We start from the raw sequence: 14,470 nt of genomic DNA on the forward strand, positions 1-14,470 counted from the left end.
GAGAGTTTGTAGTCCACCTGCAGGGTATCAAGGGAAGGGAATGGGATTTTAGGGATTTCCTTAAAACAACATGTTATTGCATCAAAAAGTGGTTGTAAGCTTTTTACCAGTGTGATGGTATCTATGTGCCTTGGTCAGCCTGCTAAGGAAGAGGCCAAATGAAACCAACAGACGTATCAACTCAAGGTGAGCCAAGAAAGTCCTGCCTATTTAATGCATGGACAGAGCTGTTGCAGAGGAGAATTAATGGTAACCCAGCAGTTTTCTGTGTCAACACTTTGGCCCAGTAGCACTACTCCACTCCATACCAGTCCTGGTCAGGAGCAGTGGGCCAGTGCATTTAGTTTGGTCACAGGACCACTGCCATAGGTTTTGCGCAAGCACACTTGGGACTCTGAAAGACCTGTGTGGGTTGGCACCTAAGAATTCTCAAGCTACACACTTGAGGTTGTCCTAAGCAGCACCTGGAATACACCATCTCTTACTGTCTGCACTGAAGATATCAGACAAAAAGAACACAACACAGTCAAATATTGGGATAGAATTATCATGGTTTGGGCCTGTTTTGCTGCTATGCTGTGGTAACTAAAACTATAAATTCAGATTCATAACAAGAAGAAAAAAAATGTACTTTTCTATATAGAATTCCAGTCTGTTGTTCTAAAATGTTTCAAAATTTTATCAGTCCAAATAAATTAGTGTACCATGTAAAAAAAAAAGAAGTATTTTATTATTGTGAAAAACAAGTACTGTACATGTTGTTTGACAAGTGCTTGGGCTTTGTGTGTTTCACACAAGTGAAACTTGGTCATTCAGGGTTGAAGTAGGCACAAACTAAGAGGAATGCATAATGTAAACTGCAATGTCTGTAGAATAACAAGCACTTCACAATGGTTATCTAAAAAAAGTGCATTAAGAAAAAATATGAAACAAGTCTTGATGGTAATGGGGTGTAGTAAGGAGGTGCAGATGAATTTTTTAGCAGGATCTTGCGAGTACAAGCTCATTTTTTCTTCCTTTTCTGGTCAGATATTATTTTAGGTAATACCCTTGTCAAACACACACCTGTTGGAACTACAAATTCTAGGCGTTGTTGTTCACTTTAGACTTTGGTATGCAACTAACAATGCAGAATGTGAAACGAAGCCAAACCAGACGGGGAGGTAAACTTTAATTTTGCTTTCACTGCACAATCAAAATGGGTCAGGGGGACTTAAAAAACCTTCACTCAGATCCGGTGGAAACACTCCACCCCATGTAGGTTTTGATTTATCCTTATTCAAAATTAGAGGTGGGCAAATCTACAGATGGTTTCCAGTCCAAATGTACCAAGATGAACACTAATCCCAGCAATATCTGAACCACACAAGCAAAGAGGACACGGAGACACAGAATCTCAAACAGGGTATCCCAAACTTTATTTGAATGATTTCATGAGAAGTACCATGTTTCATGGCGAGCAGTCACAGTTAATGGCGACACACGTTTAACTTTCTGCCTATCAGTTTGTGTTCAACAAAAATTATTGTTAAAAGAAAACTGAGCACACGTAAATTGAGAAGACAAACAGCAACAACAAAAAAACCTAATAACAGACATTAATACAAACATATCTGCTGTGACTATTGTACATAAAAAAAGATTAAACCACATGTGAAAAGTATAAGAGTCAAAACAATAAAAGTGGAATTTAAGTAAGATGTCCTGCAGGAAGGGAGGATTACAAAACACAAGGATGAACAGAGAGGATTTGTCAGAGAAAAATAAGAGACGGTTTCAAATGAGACAGATGGTGACATAAATATAAATAAATGATCTATTTGGAGAGTAAGACAGATGACGACACATGCAGAAAAACTGCTTGTAACCAGATCTCCATGACAGAAAGCAGGTCGTTATAGGTACTGTGGGCATGAATTTTACAATTCAATTAGTTAAAAAAAAAAAAAAAAAGCAGATAAAACTTCTTAAAAACCTAATTTCAAGAGAATTGTAAAAATTAACAAAGAAGTCAGAGGAAAAAAGTTCACAAAAAAGACAAGCAAGGCAGATCAATAGAGACATGTTTAAAACTTCTCCAAAAAGGCAATATATGTCATTCTTGAGTGTAGTGAGGGTTCATTTTTAGTTTAAATAAATATGTAGAATAATTTCTCTATAGTTAGCATGATGGCTATGTGGTCCACCTCACTGTTAATACTGTACAGTATATACACAATATTATTATTTATTTAATGACAAAATAACCTTTAGATGTACATATTCCTCAACCTCTGTTTGAGAAAACAGCCACGTATAAGAAGTAGTAGCAAGCAGTGTCTTTTTTATTTTGTACAATTACCCCATGCAACTCCCATACATTATAGATTATTTGTTTTAGATACACAACTCTTTAAAGATCTCATCCTTCATTCAATAACAGCAGATATTGCCTTTTCAACAAAAGGAAAAAAAAAACAATATTGATGAGCAATTACTCAAAACAGAACGTTTTGTCACTTTGCTTAGATTGAAAAACAAAGTCTTTTGGTAAGATTTACACTCAAAATGCAACGGAAAACTGAAACAGAAGAAAACGGAAAACCCAAATCTGTACAACATTCTTTTTTTTTGTTTGTTTTTGTTTTGTCAACACCATGGGAATGGGATACGATTCTCTATAACTATATACAGACTTGTTATCATTCATGCACAGTGTCAACAAGTAGCACATTGACATTCCAAAATGTGGAAAATGTGGCATTGGGAAAGATGGGTTAAAAACTGCTTTGGGGGGAAAAGAAAAACAACTACTGCCTATTTACTATGGCAGCAGAAGAGACAGACAGACAGACAGACAGGGGAAAAAAGGAAGATGAAAGACAAAGGGACACAAAAGACACCATAACAACAGACATGCTGGGCAGCAGGAGGAGTACATTTAATCTCACTGACCAAGAAATCAATTTATGGCTGTAATTTTTTTTTTTAATATTTGTCCTTCTAGGATCTTCGTTTACCATCTTCTCTCATCTCTTTTTACAGGATTCTTGTAAGGTGTTCCTTTGAGATTTGTAAAGATCTCTTTCGGTCCAGGACATTTTTGTTTGGTTTCTAGTAGGCTGGTTGGGGCAGGGATTGTCCTTACATTTTTCTACTTTAATTGCTTGTGTTTCAGTTATTTATACCTCAGTTGGATATACACACAGATAATAAGGGAGACAGAGACTTTTCAAAAGCCTTTACATTGGAAGCAACATCCTTTAAAAATCAGAACTGACTTGACGGCACTGGATTATTATCGCTTTTCTCTAGGAACGTCTGTCCTAAAAAAGAAGTTTGTCAATTTTATTTTCGTTAACATTGTAGCCTTTTTAAAAAACAGTGAAAACCAGTGCAATGTCTTCTCATTCATTTCAAAACCTACTGAAGATAAAGAACAAACATAACAAACAAAAAGATAAACAAAACCAAAAAAACAAACTAATGCCATCGACAGCTTGTTTGTGTACTTTGTGGTTATGGGCAGCGGTGGACTGGGTAACCTTGTGGCGCGTCTTTACTTCATAGCACAGGTTGACTTGTTGGTTTTCAAACAGGCATGGAAACGGGAGCTCCAAACTTGTTTTTTAATTGTTTTTTTCTTTTTTCTTATTAGTTTCGTCTTTGTGACCATAGCAACCACAATTCAAGCATCAAACACAATCCACCTTCCACATAACCTGGCTCTGTTTATGCTGCATCAAAATGATGTCTTAAGAGGTTGAAAGTTGCAACACTTCAAAAACAAAACAAAAACATCTTCCCTACACCAGCACAGTAACTTACCTTACGTGAAAAAAAAGTCCATCTACCCGTACCTAGACTTGCCAAACAGCAGCATGCTATGCTCTACTATGAGCTTTATTTTAAACCTCAGCGCTCAAATGTCACAGCCAAGGCAGGAAGCTAAATTCAAGTGTCAGTATGTTTTTTTTCAATGGCCCAATTTGGCTAACGAAGGAGCCAAGTTGGTATTTACAATCATGAGGGGTTAAGCAAGAACAGGTGGTTAGCGCATTAGCATGCTATATTGTGTTGTCATGCATAGCACTTTTTCTTGCAAGTCAGATTTGCCTAATTCTAGGCTAGAAATCTATGCAGAAAAGCTGTCTGAATTCAGATTTCTATTACAAAAAGTTAAAGAGAGACCACCATTTTGATATAGAAAATCAATATGGCTACTATATAGATCAACAAATAAAAAAAACAAAACAGCATATTTTAGTATTTTTCTACGATTTATAACAGTGCTTAATATACTTAAGTTAAGTTAAACATATACACAGTAATTATCCCTTTTTGATCAATAAAAGTTGTATTCTGCTGTTTTTATTAAAATACAGCATGCACTGTTGCTGAATGTTTTGCCAAATAATCTGTTGAAGTGGTCATGGCAAAATTAAATACCTTCTTTTTAACAAGCTCTTGTCTTCTCAGGGAGCCCATTTAATTTAGAGTGACATCATTTTAACGTCCCAATTCATCAATAAATGAAATGCACCACCTCAGCCATTATTGTTCTGCAATTAGCCTTATGTATGATCAAGATAATCAAAGTAGATACATGGGGTACACTGATTTAAAGTCAGGTGTAGCAAAAACGCTATGGTACCTTTGAAAATTATATTACTGCAACCACATAATCCCATTTTAAAATAATCCATATCTTGTTGTATGCACAGTTTAAGCAAATCTAACCAAATTTAGCAATATATAAGATAATTTATTCACTGTTGAATTTATTTAAAAAAGGTATGCGCACTACTTTCATAAAACTTTTTTTTGCACAAGCAAGGATTAGCTTTCTTGTTTTTACAGTGCAAGAGTTTTCAACTTCATGCCAATGAAGAGAAGGACATACAGTTTGTATTTGACTCAAGAGTAAATAGCATCAAGGCTTTTTCTATTTTTTAAACACATGACATATTGTTTTTGACATATGAATATTTATAGTTTTCAGAATTTTATAAAAAAAAAAAAAAAGGGTTCACAAATGTTGGTACAAAGATTTCCCTTTGGCAAAAGAGGGGTAAACTGCACTTTGTAGAACAGCTACTTTTCTGTAAAGCGTCGTCCATTGGTGAGTCGAAAAAATGCAGTGAACGCAGAATCTGTTTCCTAATTTTTCCTTTTAAAGCTGGCAAAATATTTGAGCATTTGTGTCACACCAGTTAAATGTCTGCTGAAACAATGAACTTTAGCTGTTGTGACCCATGTTTTTGGTACACATTGTTTTATCTAATTTAGTTTAATTATTCCTTTATTAAAGTCTATGACCTTAAACCTAGATTAATCAGATCCCATTCCATTTTTATATTTCCGCCAGATAAACAATCCGATTCAATCCAATCTAATCCAGAGTCTATCTTTACTCTTGGTTGAAAGCTGTCTATGACAACAGTACAGAAAAATCAACAATGGATTATCTCTAGATTAGACAACCTGCTTTACAGATGACATTATGTATATTGTACATTGGTTAAAAGAAAAAGCATCAGCAGGGAATTTGTATCCAAATTAATTGCATACTGTTGTGTTGTAAAATGTCAACATAGCAAGTTAGTGTACACTGAGATCTCTGTGTTTTAAGTTCAGCAAATAAAATAGTTAACAGTCTCAAGTCTAGACTTTTCTCACAGTTAAAACAGGCTTTAAGGTTTTTATCTTTTATTTAGGCTCTTCTTTTCCTGCATATGAATGTAAGTTCGTCAGTCTTGTGTTTTGAAAGGGAAATCTCAACAAAATCTTACTGAAAAACTTGGTGTTCTAGCGGATGGGTTTTTTCAGAAGCCTATGAGTATTACAGCTGTGCACAGAGACAGCTCACAGAGTGATTTTACAACCTCTACTGACCTTTTCAGTGCCAGATTTCTTGTAAATGGCAGCAACTGCTGTCAGTTTTTCTTTGCACCACGCACACACTGAGAGGGAAAATTCAAGCTCCAAAGTAAGTCATGATTGGGTGTTGAATTAAAATATCTTCGTAGTTTGAAAGGAATTTACGGCACAACCTTATTTGGCCCTGTATCAAATAGACAGTGGATGTTCCAGTATTTTAACAGGTTGCCCCTAGAATAGATCACAGTGTCACAGCTAAAGAGCATCAACTCACTACGCCAATATCCATCCCACACAATCTTTTTTCTGAGGAATTTTGTCAAACGGTTCCCAACAGAACTTCTGATAGAAGTTTTATTTAACCTTATTCATAATTTTAAATCCCAGCTGAAGTCACATCAGTGATTAATACTGCCACTTTCTGACACCAAAGATGACCTTTTACTTCCACTGGGTTCATTCAAAAATCCCTTCATTTTGTTTAGAACAGAGCACTTTTGATCTGTTCATATTACACATTTGACTGCCTTTTTGGAGCTGCCAAATTATCCATGTTTAAGGACATGACTGTTTCATGAACTCACTTTTGAAAAACGGCTTTTTATGGATTCCAGCAGCAACCCAAATACACAAGCTTTCTGAATTTCTGAAACCTCCTGTGATATGCTTTTCTCTCCATACCTCTGTAATTTAACTGAGCAGAGGATGGTTGTATTTTTTAAGATCAAATAACCTTTTTTTGTTCCAATACAGTCTTTATCTTCAACAGAAATACTGTACAACAGTTTCTCTAATGGCTTTTATTTTATGAATAAATATTAGCTGATGAATTTAAAAAAACACATATTTCCTACCTATAAATGTTTTTTAATACAGATGAGTGGTCTCTAAGGTTTGACAAAAGAAAAAAAAAGATTTCTATAATTTAAAAATCTTCCAATCCAACTACAACAAAAGTAAACAAATATGCGTTACAATGGATTGAAAATCTGTGGCTAGATTTTTGTAATAAACTGAAACAAAGGCTCCCTCCAGGGGAGGTTAAAAACAGAACTGATTGGAAAAATAGGAATAGCAAGCTATATTTTCATCAATATTTATTTCCTTTTAGATAATTGGTCTTGCACTATAATTAATATCACTGTTAGGTTTATGTAGTTTTTAATGCGATTGCAAAGAGTCAGAAAACTTAGATTAAGGTCCTGGCTTTAGCATTTCAAAACCCTGTTAAGATGCTTCTTAATGACTCATTCTGGTAATTGAAAAGCAATTTTCAGAGTCAGGAGTTCATGGTTGTTTCTTTGACAAAGCCCTTAAGGATGTTGATCCACAGACCAGCCAGCAGAAGATGTCAAGAGACACCATTTAATTTTTTAAGCTAATAGGTGAACCAAGATGTGTCCAAATCAGTTACTGGCAGGGGAAAAATTTTTTTTTCCCCAAATGATAATGCACTTTTATGTAAAAAAAAAAAAAAAAAACAACTAAAAACTAAACATGGTATTCATCTGGATGTTAATGCAATGAATTGAGTTGTTCTAACAGTTTTGAACGGTAAAGTGGCCAGATTAATGGCCACATTAAAGGTAAGAGCACACTATCCCCTTATACGTTTAAATAAGAAGTTGAAAATCATTTACATCTACAGTTTAAAGCAACAGAACGAGGTCCCGTTCAGAAGAGCATGGCGTAACCAAGACATTCAGGAGGAATTCTGATGAGCTATATTGTACACTTACCTCTTATTTACAAATTAATTTAACCTCAATGGACTTTTCACTTCACTTTATCTCTCTTCCCAGAAATAGAGTCCAACCTGACGTTTCTACAATCTGGGAGAGCAAGAGTTAAGAATACCTTGAATACGAAAACATTTAGTTTTACGCTGTGACAGTAAAAACAAGAGGCATATATATATATTTTTTTTCACAGTACTTGACCATCTTCCCACAGCACACAAGCACAGAAACGAACCATCATATACCAGCACGCACACCGTTTGTTGTCGTTATACAGTTATGGCAATGACTCCCATTTTTTTCTGATTGCATTGTCAGTGTTTTCTAACCATGCACATACACACTGACGTTTTAGTCACTTGACACAGAAACTGTCCCAGAGCTCTGATAGTGTCTTATGGACTTCCTGTCATTTGGATATTTGATTTCCTTGAACCACTTATGACATATTTTTTATTCAGTGTCATCTATATTTTTTAATCATTGGTTGGGGTTAGATCAACTAGATAGGTATAGATTGGTTGAGTTAGGCAAAAAAACACATTTATTTGTAATCCCTTTTCCAATAAATCTCGATTTCTTGAGAGTTCTCCAGGTGCTATGCTTCTTCTGCTTATTGTCGTCTTTCCATGCATCCTTATTTTCTTCCATTGTGTTTTCATTGCTTTAGTGCATCTTCAAGTCGTTCATCTGTACATCCGTCCATTCACTTGTCATTCGATTTGTTGCAAACAGGTAGGGATTGAACAGATCAATGAGACAGCCTTAAATTTCAAAATCTGCCGCATGGCTTCTATTGTCTCACCGTCTCGCTTCCCCATCATTCTTTACCCTTCATCAACAACACCTTAAAAACCTTGGATGTGGCAGTAGGCCTCCAGTGAGGAGAAGAGAATGTAGAGGAGCCACAGGCTGATGAACAGCATGGTGGTCAGGATCTTCGCAGTCCGGGGCCCACCCAGCTCTCCACCGATCTCTGGTCGCCGTCGGTACATCAGAGTAGCAACACAGATAAAGGCAAATATGGTGAAGAGTGTGACGGAAAAAGCAAGCGTGCCAGGATCTACTCTGAACTCATCCCCTTTACTCTGATGATAGATAGCAGCGATGGACCATGCCACCTGTTGATCAGAAACAGATTAAATATTCATGAGAAAAAAATAAAGACACCTCCTGTCACATGGCAATTAAGTTTGATAAAAAGAGAAACACATACAAGAAAAAAACATTTATAATTGAAATATTAGAGTCAGTTTGTAAAAACATTTAGAGCTCAAAATGACTTAAGTTTTACAACATATTATCCCATTTAAAAAATACATATATTCTTTTTTTTTCAGAAATAGGTAATGATAATAATGGATTTTCATACATTATTATTTGATTTATCTGCGCTTTTCCAGACTCTCAAAGCGCTTACAATGTGTCCATTTTTCATTCACCCTTTTTTCATTCTTGGTGATGGTAGAGGCGTGGCTGGCAGTTCGCGCCTACGGTTCCTCTGACCATCAGTGGGAGCATTCATGCACATTCATGCTGGTAGGCAGTAGCGTTAAGGGTCTTGCCCAAAGGCCCTCACTGGATGATGTTAATTGCTTACCATTGATATGGTAATTGCCATTGTTCATCCGGGAATCAAACCCTAGTTTCCTGGGAGGTAGTCTCTCACCTAACCAACCAAGGTAAGGCCTTATCCCATGAACGTATGCATTGTTCTTTAAAAGTTTTACCTTCATTTTACCCAGTCTGAGATCTAAACTTTTAACAGACCATAACACATAAATTCACCTAACTTTCAGTGTTTTTAATGCTGATTAACTACAGTTGATATTTACCCATTTTTGAATTGTCTTTCAAGCTCTTGAAAGCTGGAATTAAACATCGTTTGAGATTGTTGAGCTAGTTATATCATTACTTTTGCTTTACTTCCTAGTTTTTGTGTTAATGCTGAATATTGCAATACCGAATTTTTCCGATGTGACACTGAAGAATGTATTAATAGTAGACGTGTGCAGTGTGCAAAGGGTGTGGCATGTACTACATTATCTAAGACAGTACAGACTTGCAACTTATGTGTAACATTGTTACATTCATGGAGCCGTGAGGCTGTATTCTAAACTGACAGCAGTGAACCCTATAGACAGACATTTCACAGATCTTTAACGCATCGCTGTACTGTTCTTTGTTCCACCACACCTTAAGTCAACAGTTGTTTCTCTGCTAGAAAAGACCACCAACAGTGGCGCTGATGATAGCAATAATAATTCATAAATACCATATTTTCTGCACTATAGGATGCTCTATGTTATAAGGTGCACTGTCAATGAATGGTCTATTTTTGTACTTATGTCATAAGCACATCAAACTATAAAGCTACGTTCACACCACTCTCTGCAATGCACATCAAGCGACCACTATGTAAACATGCATGAATGCGCTTTGGGCAACTGTGTTCAAAACTCACATGTTCTGTTGTCTCTAAGCAAGTTTCTATTAACATTTTCAGGCTCTACACACAAAACGCTAGCCCAGTGAACAGGCATGAAAGTTTGACCAATCAGGGACTCAGATTTGGTAGTGACGTATAGACAGTGCCTTTTTTAACTCACAACCCTGTCAATAATTTAAACATTGATCACAAAGGAGAAATAAATAATTAATTTTATTTTTCATATATCAGAATAGAGCAGTGAAAGAAAAAGTCAGGAGCAAGATTTGAGAGATTTGCACCACTTCAACACAGGTGCCAATAGGTCCCTAACCTTGTTGTGAAAAAAAAAAAAGCCATTTTGACAGAGCACCATGTACTTCTTAAAATCACTTTGGAATAAATAAGCACAACCACAATGAACGCACTGTCATTAAAAAAAAGGCTTCTAAGTGTGAAAAATACGGTATGTGGTTTGAGAAACGGGTCCGAAGTTCTATCTTGCCTCTCTTCCACACTTCAATTTAAAGCCAGAACCAACAGATCCAAAAAGGAGATGGATGTCAGATAGACGACATGCTGAGCTGCTATTTGTTAACTTCAGCTCCACCTTCAAAAAAATACTTCCAGATAGACCAGTGGGGCCGATGGGGTAGTGTGTTAAAAATAACCGGGTTTTTGACACTTCTAAGACAAAAGGAAAAGATCATGGCCTTCAGGAAGAGAAGGCTGCTAACTTTTTAATTCTTATGAGTCTATACAGATGTAAACCTACAGTGGAACTCCAGCTCCTCAAATGCTGTGAAGCTGGCCCAAAAGCATCTTCCCTTTTTGAGGATCCTTGGTACAATTAAGCTAAAGAGAGCTGCTGACTCCCTTCTTAAGAGCATGTTTGCATACTGTTTCTCCTCATGGCTATCAAGCTGCACCACAGCACATGAGAAGGCACTACAGAGGGATGTTCACAACTCTCAGAAAGGCACTGGCCCTCCCTGATAGAGCTCTACAGTCTTCACTGTCTCAACAGCATTTTGAAGGGCTACACAAATCCCTGACAACACATGTTCAAGCTGCTGCCCTCTGGCTGGAGCTCACACAAAAAAACACACCAGAAATATATTTAAACAGTAATCGCATCAGCTGCCCTTAAGTGCAATAAACGACACACCGCAGTAATACTTGCACATTAAATTAGCGTTTTTTTTTTTTTTTTTTTAATAATATAATATTAAAACATATATTATTTTATGTTTTTAGTTATTTTGCAGACTTTGCAGACTGTTAAGTAACTGTATTGTAAATGTATACATTTTTATATACATACTTGCACATATGCATTGTATTGCTTGTTGCTTTATGTAGCACCGATTTAGAGGAGCATTCTCAATTTCATTATTTAATTTGTATGATCTGCATTGATGATATAACTGTATATTTTATCATACTTTGCTTTAAAATTAATTGTAATTTATTTATAATATAGAAGGAACAGTTTTTCATGTTAGTCTCAGGTTGATTTTTTTTTTTACATTTCAACTAATAACCAGAAATGTTTATTTTTTCACCTTTTAGGTCTAAGGCCAAAGCTGAAAACATATGGAGGCTGCCTTGTCTTTCTGTTTGAACACCTAACTGTAACAATCACAGTCGTTCATGCACAACTGAACGGTGCCGTCATGGCTGCATGTGCGAGATAATTACTACTACAGCATGACAAGAACCACTGACATGTCAGTCATTCAAACACTAATTAAGTAAGCTGGACTCACCCCAATGCCCAGGAAAACATTGACAGCGTTGGAGCCTGTCACATTGCCAATGGAGGCGTCGGCATACTGATCTTGGGTGGCAGCTACCTTACTGGCAAATGTATCTGGTTGGAAACAAAAAGCAAGGAAGAACATAGTTAGGCAATCAGCTCTTGCTTTTAGGAAGTAATACTTACAAAGAAGCTTTTCTAAGTTTCACCAGTTTCTTCCAACAAATATTTTTTTGGATGTTCAAAGTAGGCTGATGCACCAAAATGATCTTTTAAGTAAAAAAAAGATGGGAGCTAACTAACAAAACCTAAATGTGGAGCTGTGTGCTGACTTGGGTCTAAAGTTCAGTCTGTTCTGTTTAGTAACATTGACATCTGCTTTCTGACAGAAAGAAAAGTGCAAATTGAATAAACAAAAACACTCTTAAATTCTAAATGGTTAAGATATCCAAACTAATTTGATAAAAAAAGACTTATTATACTGCCCTATCATTTGATAATGACAGATAAACCCAATTTCACAGTCAAGCATTAAATTAGAAAGCTGTGCTTTTATTAATTGTGTAAATTAGTGACCTTTTGTCTACTGGCACAAACACACACATTTGAATCAAGCCTGAGCTGTGATAATATGACGAACAAGAGGGATTATTCAACTAACCTTGTTGAATTTCTAAACAACTAAAGATAGCACAATTGTACATTTTTTCATTGAAATAAACAGAACTTCTTCAACCTTAAATCTGTAGGAAAAAAATGTAACTTATGTGTTAAACAGCATTTTTCAGAGAATCCCAAATTGAAAACCTCATTCATTTTTTGTTGTTGTTGCTTTGTGGGAGGCTGTGTGTCCAGGATTTCATCCAAAGTTTACTATTGTTTTGAGATTGATTCCCTGTTTGCTCAGACAAACTAGTCTTGGGCTCACTTCTAAGCAGCTCCCTCTAAGCAGTCCCTTCTTCTAAGCAGTCCCTCTCAAATTTCTCCTGGTTATTTTATTGCCAAACAGCACCTGCTCCTGGGATGTTCTTCATTATGATCTATGCAGTAAAGACCATGGCAAATATGAACAGGCTCTTCCGCAAACAGGTAGACAAATGGTTGGCATTCTTCTCTCCCTTTAACATGCAATCGGTCCTGTTTTTTTAGGTGATTTCATTGTGTTTGAATTTTGGCAGGTAGACTAAAAAAGAAACAAAGTTATTTGGAATTTAAAGGAAATCCCTCCCACACCCTACAGCCCTTTGGAGCTTCTCCAATGGGCAGAGCCCTTTGCACTTTTGTCCAAGCTGGGATTGTTTTTTTTCTTTCCTGTAAGCCTTTGTGAGTTTGTTTTTGAAGAGCCAACATCCGCGCTGTCTGTGTATTTGTTAATGCCACCTGGGTTCAGTCTGATGCCATGCTTCCACCAGCTGGCAAAGGCGCCTGTGTCTGTGTTCCAGTTACTGGTTGAGAGCCTGTGAGTCTGATGGAGTGGGAGAGTGCGTGGGCGCCTGCATGTTCAGCAGCGGCTTTCGTGTTTGTGTCAAACAGGTTCCAGCGCAGCTTCTTCTGTGACAGGCTCCCTCGAGAGCTCCATGCCCTTTTCTCGTCAATCTCCTGTCAATCTGTTTTCTCTCCCGACCTCGTCCTTCAACGTTCCCCTCTGCCACTTAAAATGCAGGGATGTATTGTTGCAAATCTCTGATGTGAGCAAATTTCTGTATAATTGCAAGGTGATAATACATTAAGTAAGGCTGAGACCACCTCAAGAAACCATTTTTTGGGTTTTGTGGTCAGAGACACAAAAAGTGTACCAAAATTTTCCATGGAAAATCATGTTCTTGATTCATGAATATGTGTTTAACAATAGTACAATACTGTGGCAAATAAGTCAGAATGCCAGGTCTTCAAGCAAATAAAAGGCACCTGGTGTGCCGTTCTTTACCTGTTTAGCATGGCTTAATGAGATATCTGGTTAAGATTTCTGTGTCTGTGTCTCGGGACTTGACACCAGGAGTTGCCCATCCTGGTCTAGTTAAACATTTAGAATTGTGCTGATTTAACTTCTGATGTAAAAAATGCTAAATAAAACCACTCTTCATATTTATCATTATCATAGCCACTCTTAACTCAGGCAGAGATGTTTTTAAAAATATGTTTAAATTGAACCTTCTTTACAAATGTAATTTTAATTCTCAGGTTTCTCCTCTTTTCTCCATCTGTTTATTTCATTTCCAAATATCTCATACACTATATGTATGTGTGTATATTTGTGTGTGTGTGTGCAGCCGTTTAGAGAGGCTAACCATGATAAATGAGGTTAATCACAATGGAGCTGCGGCACAGGATGGGTTTTATTAACTGTAATGCGACAGTGCTAGGGCTGGGCTGTCTTGTGGGAGCGTGTTCTTGTTTGTGTGTGAACGCTTCCAGGGAGGCTCAGCTAATAAGACGGAGAAGCTCTGAAAGGCTCAAGCACTTTCTTCCTATTTGGTAGGTCTTCCCATTGTGTGCAGTATTTGTCCATGCGCACGTTTTGTGTTTTCCCAAGCAGAAGCATTTTGGGCATTTTTTTCCTTAAATTCAGCTGTTGCCAGTCATGTAATTGTTTATGTCTGTGTACAATTTTGTGGATGTGTGTGTGAAATACTGGAGCATGTTCTGTTTATCCCTAAGCTCTCTAAAAAGGAGGTTAAAGACCAC

General features: G+C 36.8%; 1 protein-coding gene across 2 annotated transcripts in view; it reads right to left on the minus strand.

The window, feature by feature from the left end:
• Window positions 1–1,394: 1,394 nt before the first annotated feature.
• Window positions 1,395–14,470, minus strand: part of LOC101174771 (sodium/calcium exchanger 1) — a 130,166-nt gene continuing 117,090 nt past the window's right edge. For both annotated transcript variants that reach the window (XM_011484261.3, XM_011484260.3), the window contains exons 10-11: window positions 11,796–11,899; window positions 1,395–8,719 (exon numbers count right to left, since the gene is read on the minus strand). In XM_011484261.3, the coding sequence (XP_011482563.1) occupies window positions 8,447–8,719; window positions 11,796–11,899 (377 nt within the window). In that variant the 3' untranslated portion in view covers window positions 1,395–8,446. The remainder of the gene's footprint in view (window positions 8,720–11,795; window positions 11,900–14,470) is intronic.

The sequence above is a fragment of the Oryzias latipes genome, chromosome 15 (genome assembly GCF_002234675.1).
Source record: "Oryzias latipes chromosome 15, ASM223467v1".
Lineage (NCBI taxonomy): Eukaryota > Metazoa > Chordata > Actinopteri > Beloniformes > Adrianichthyidae > Oryzias > Oryzias latipes.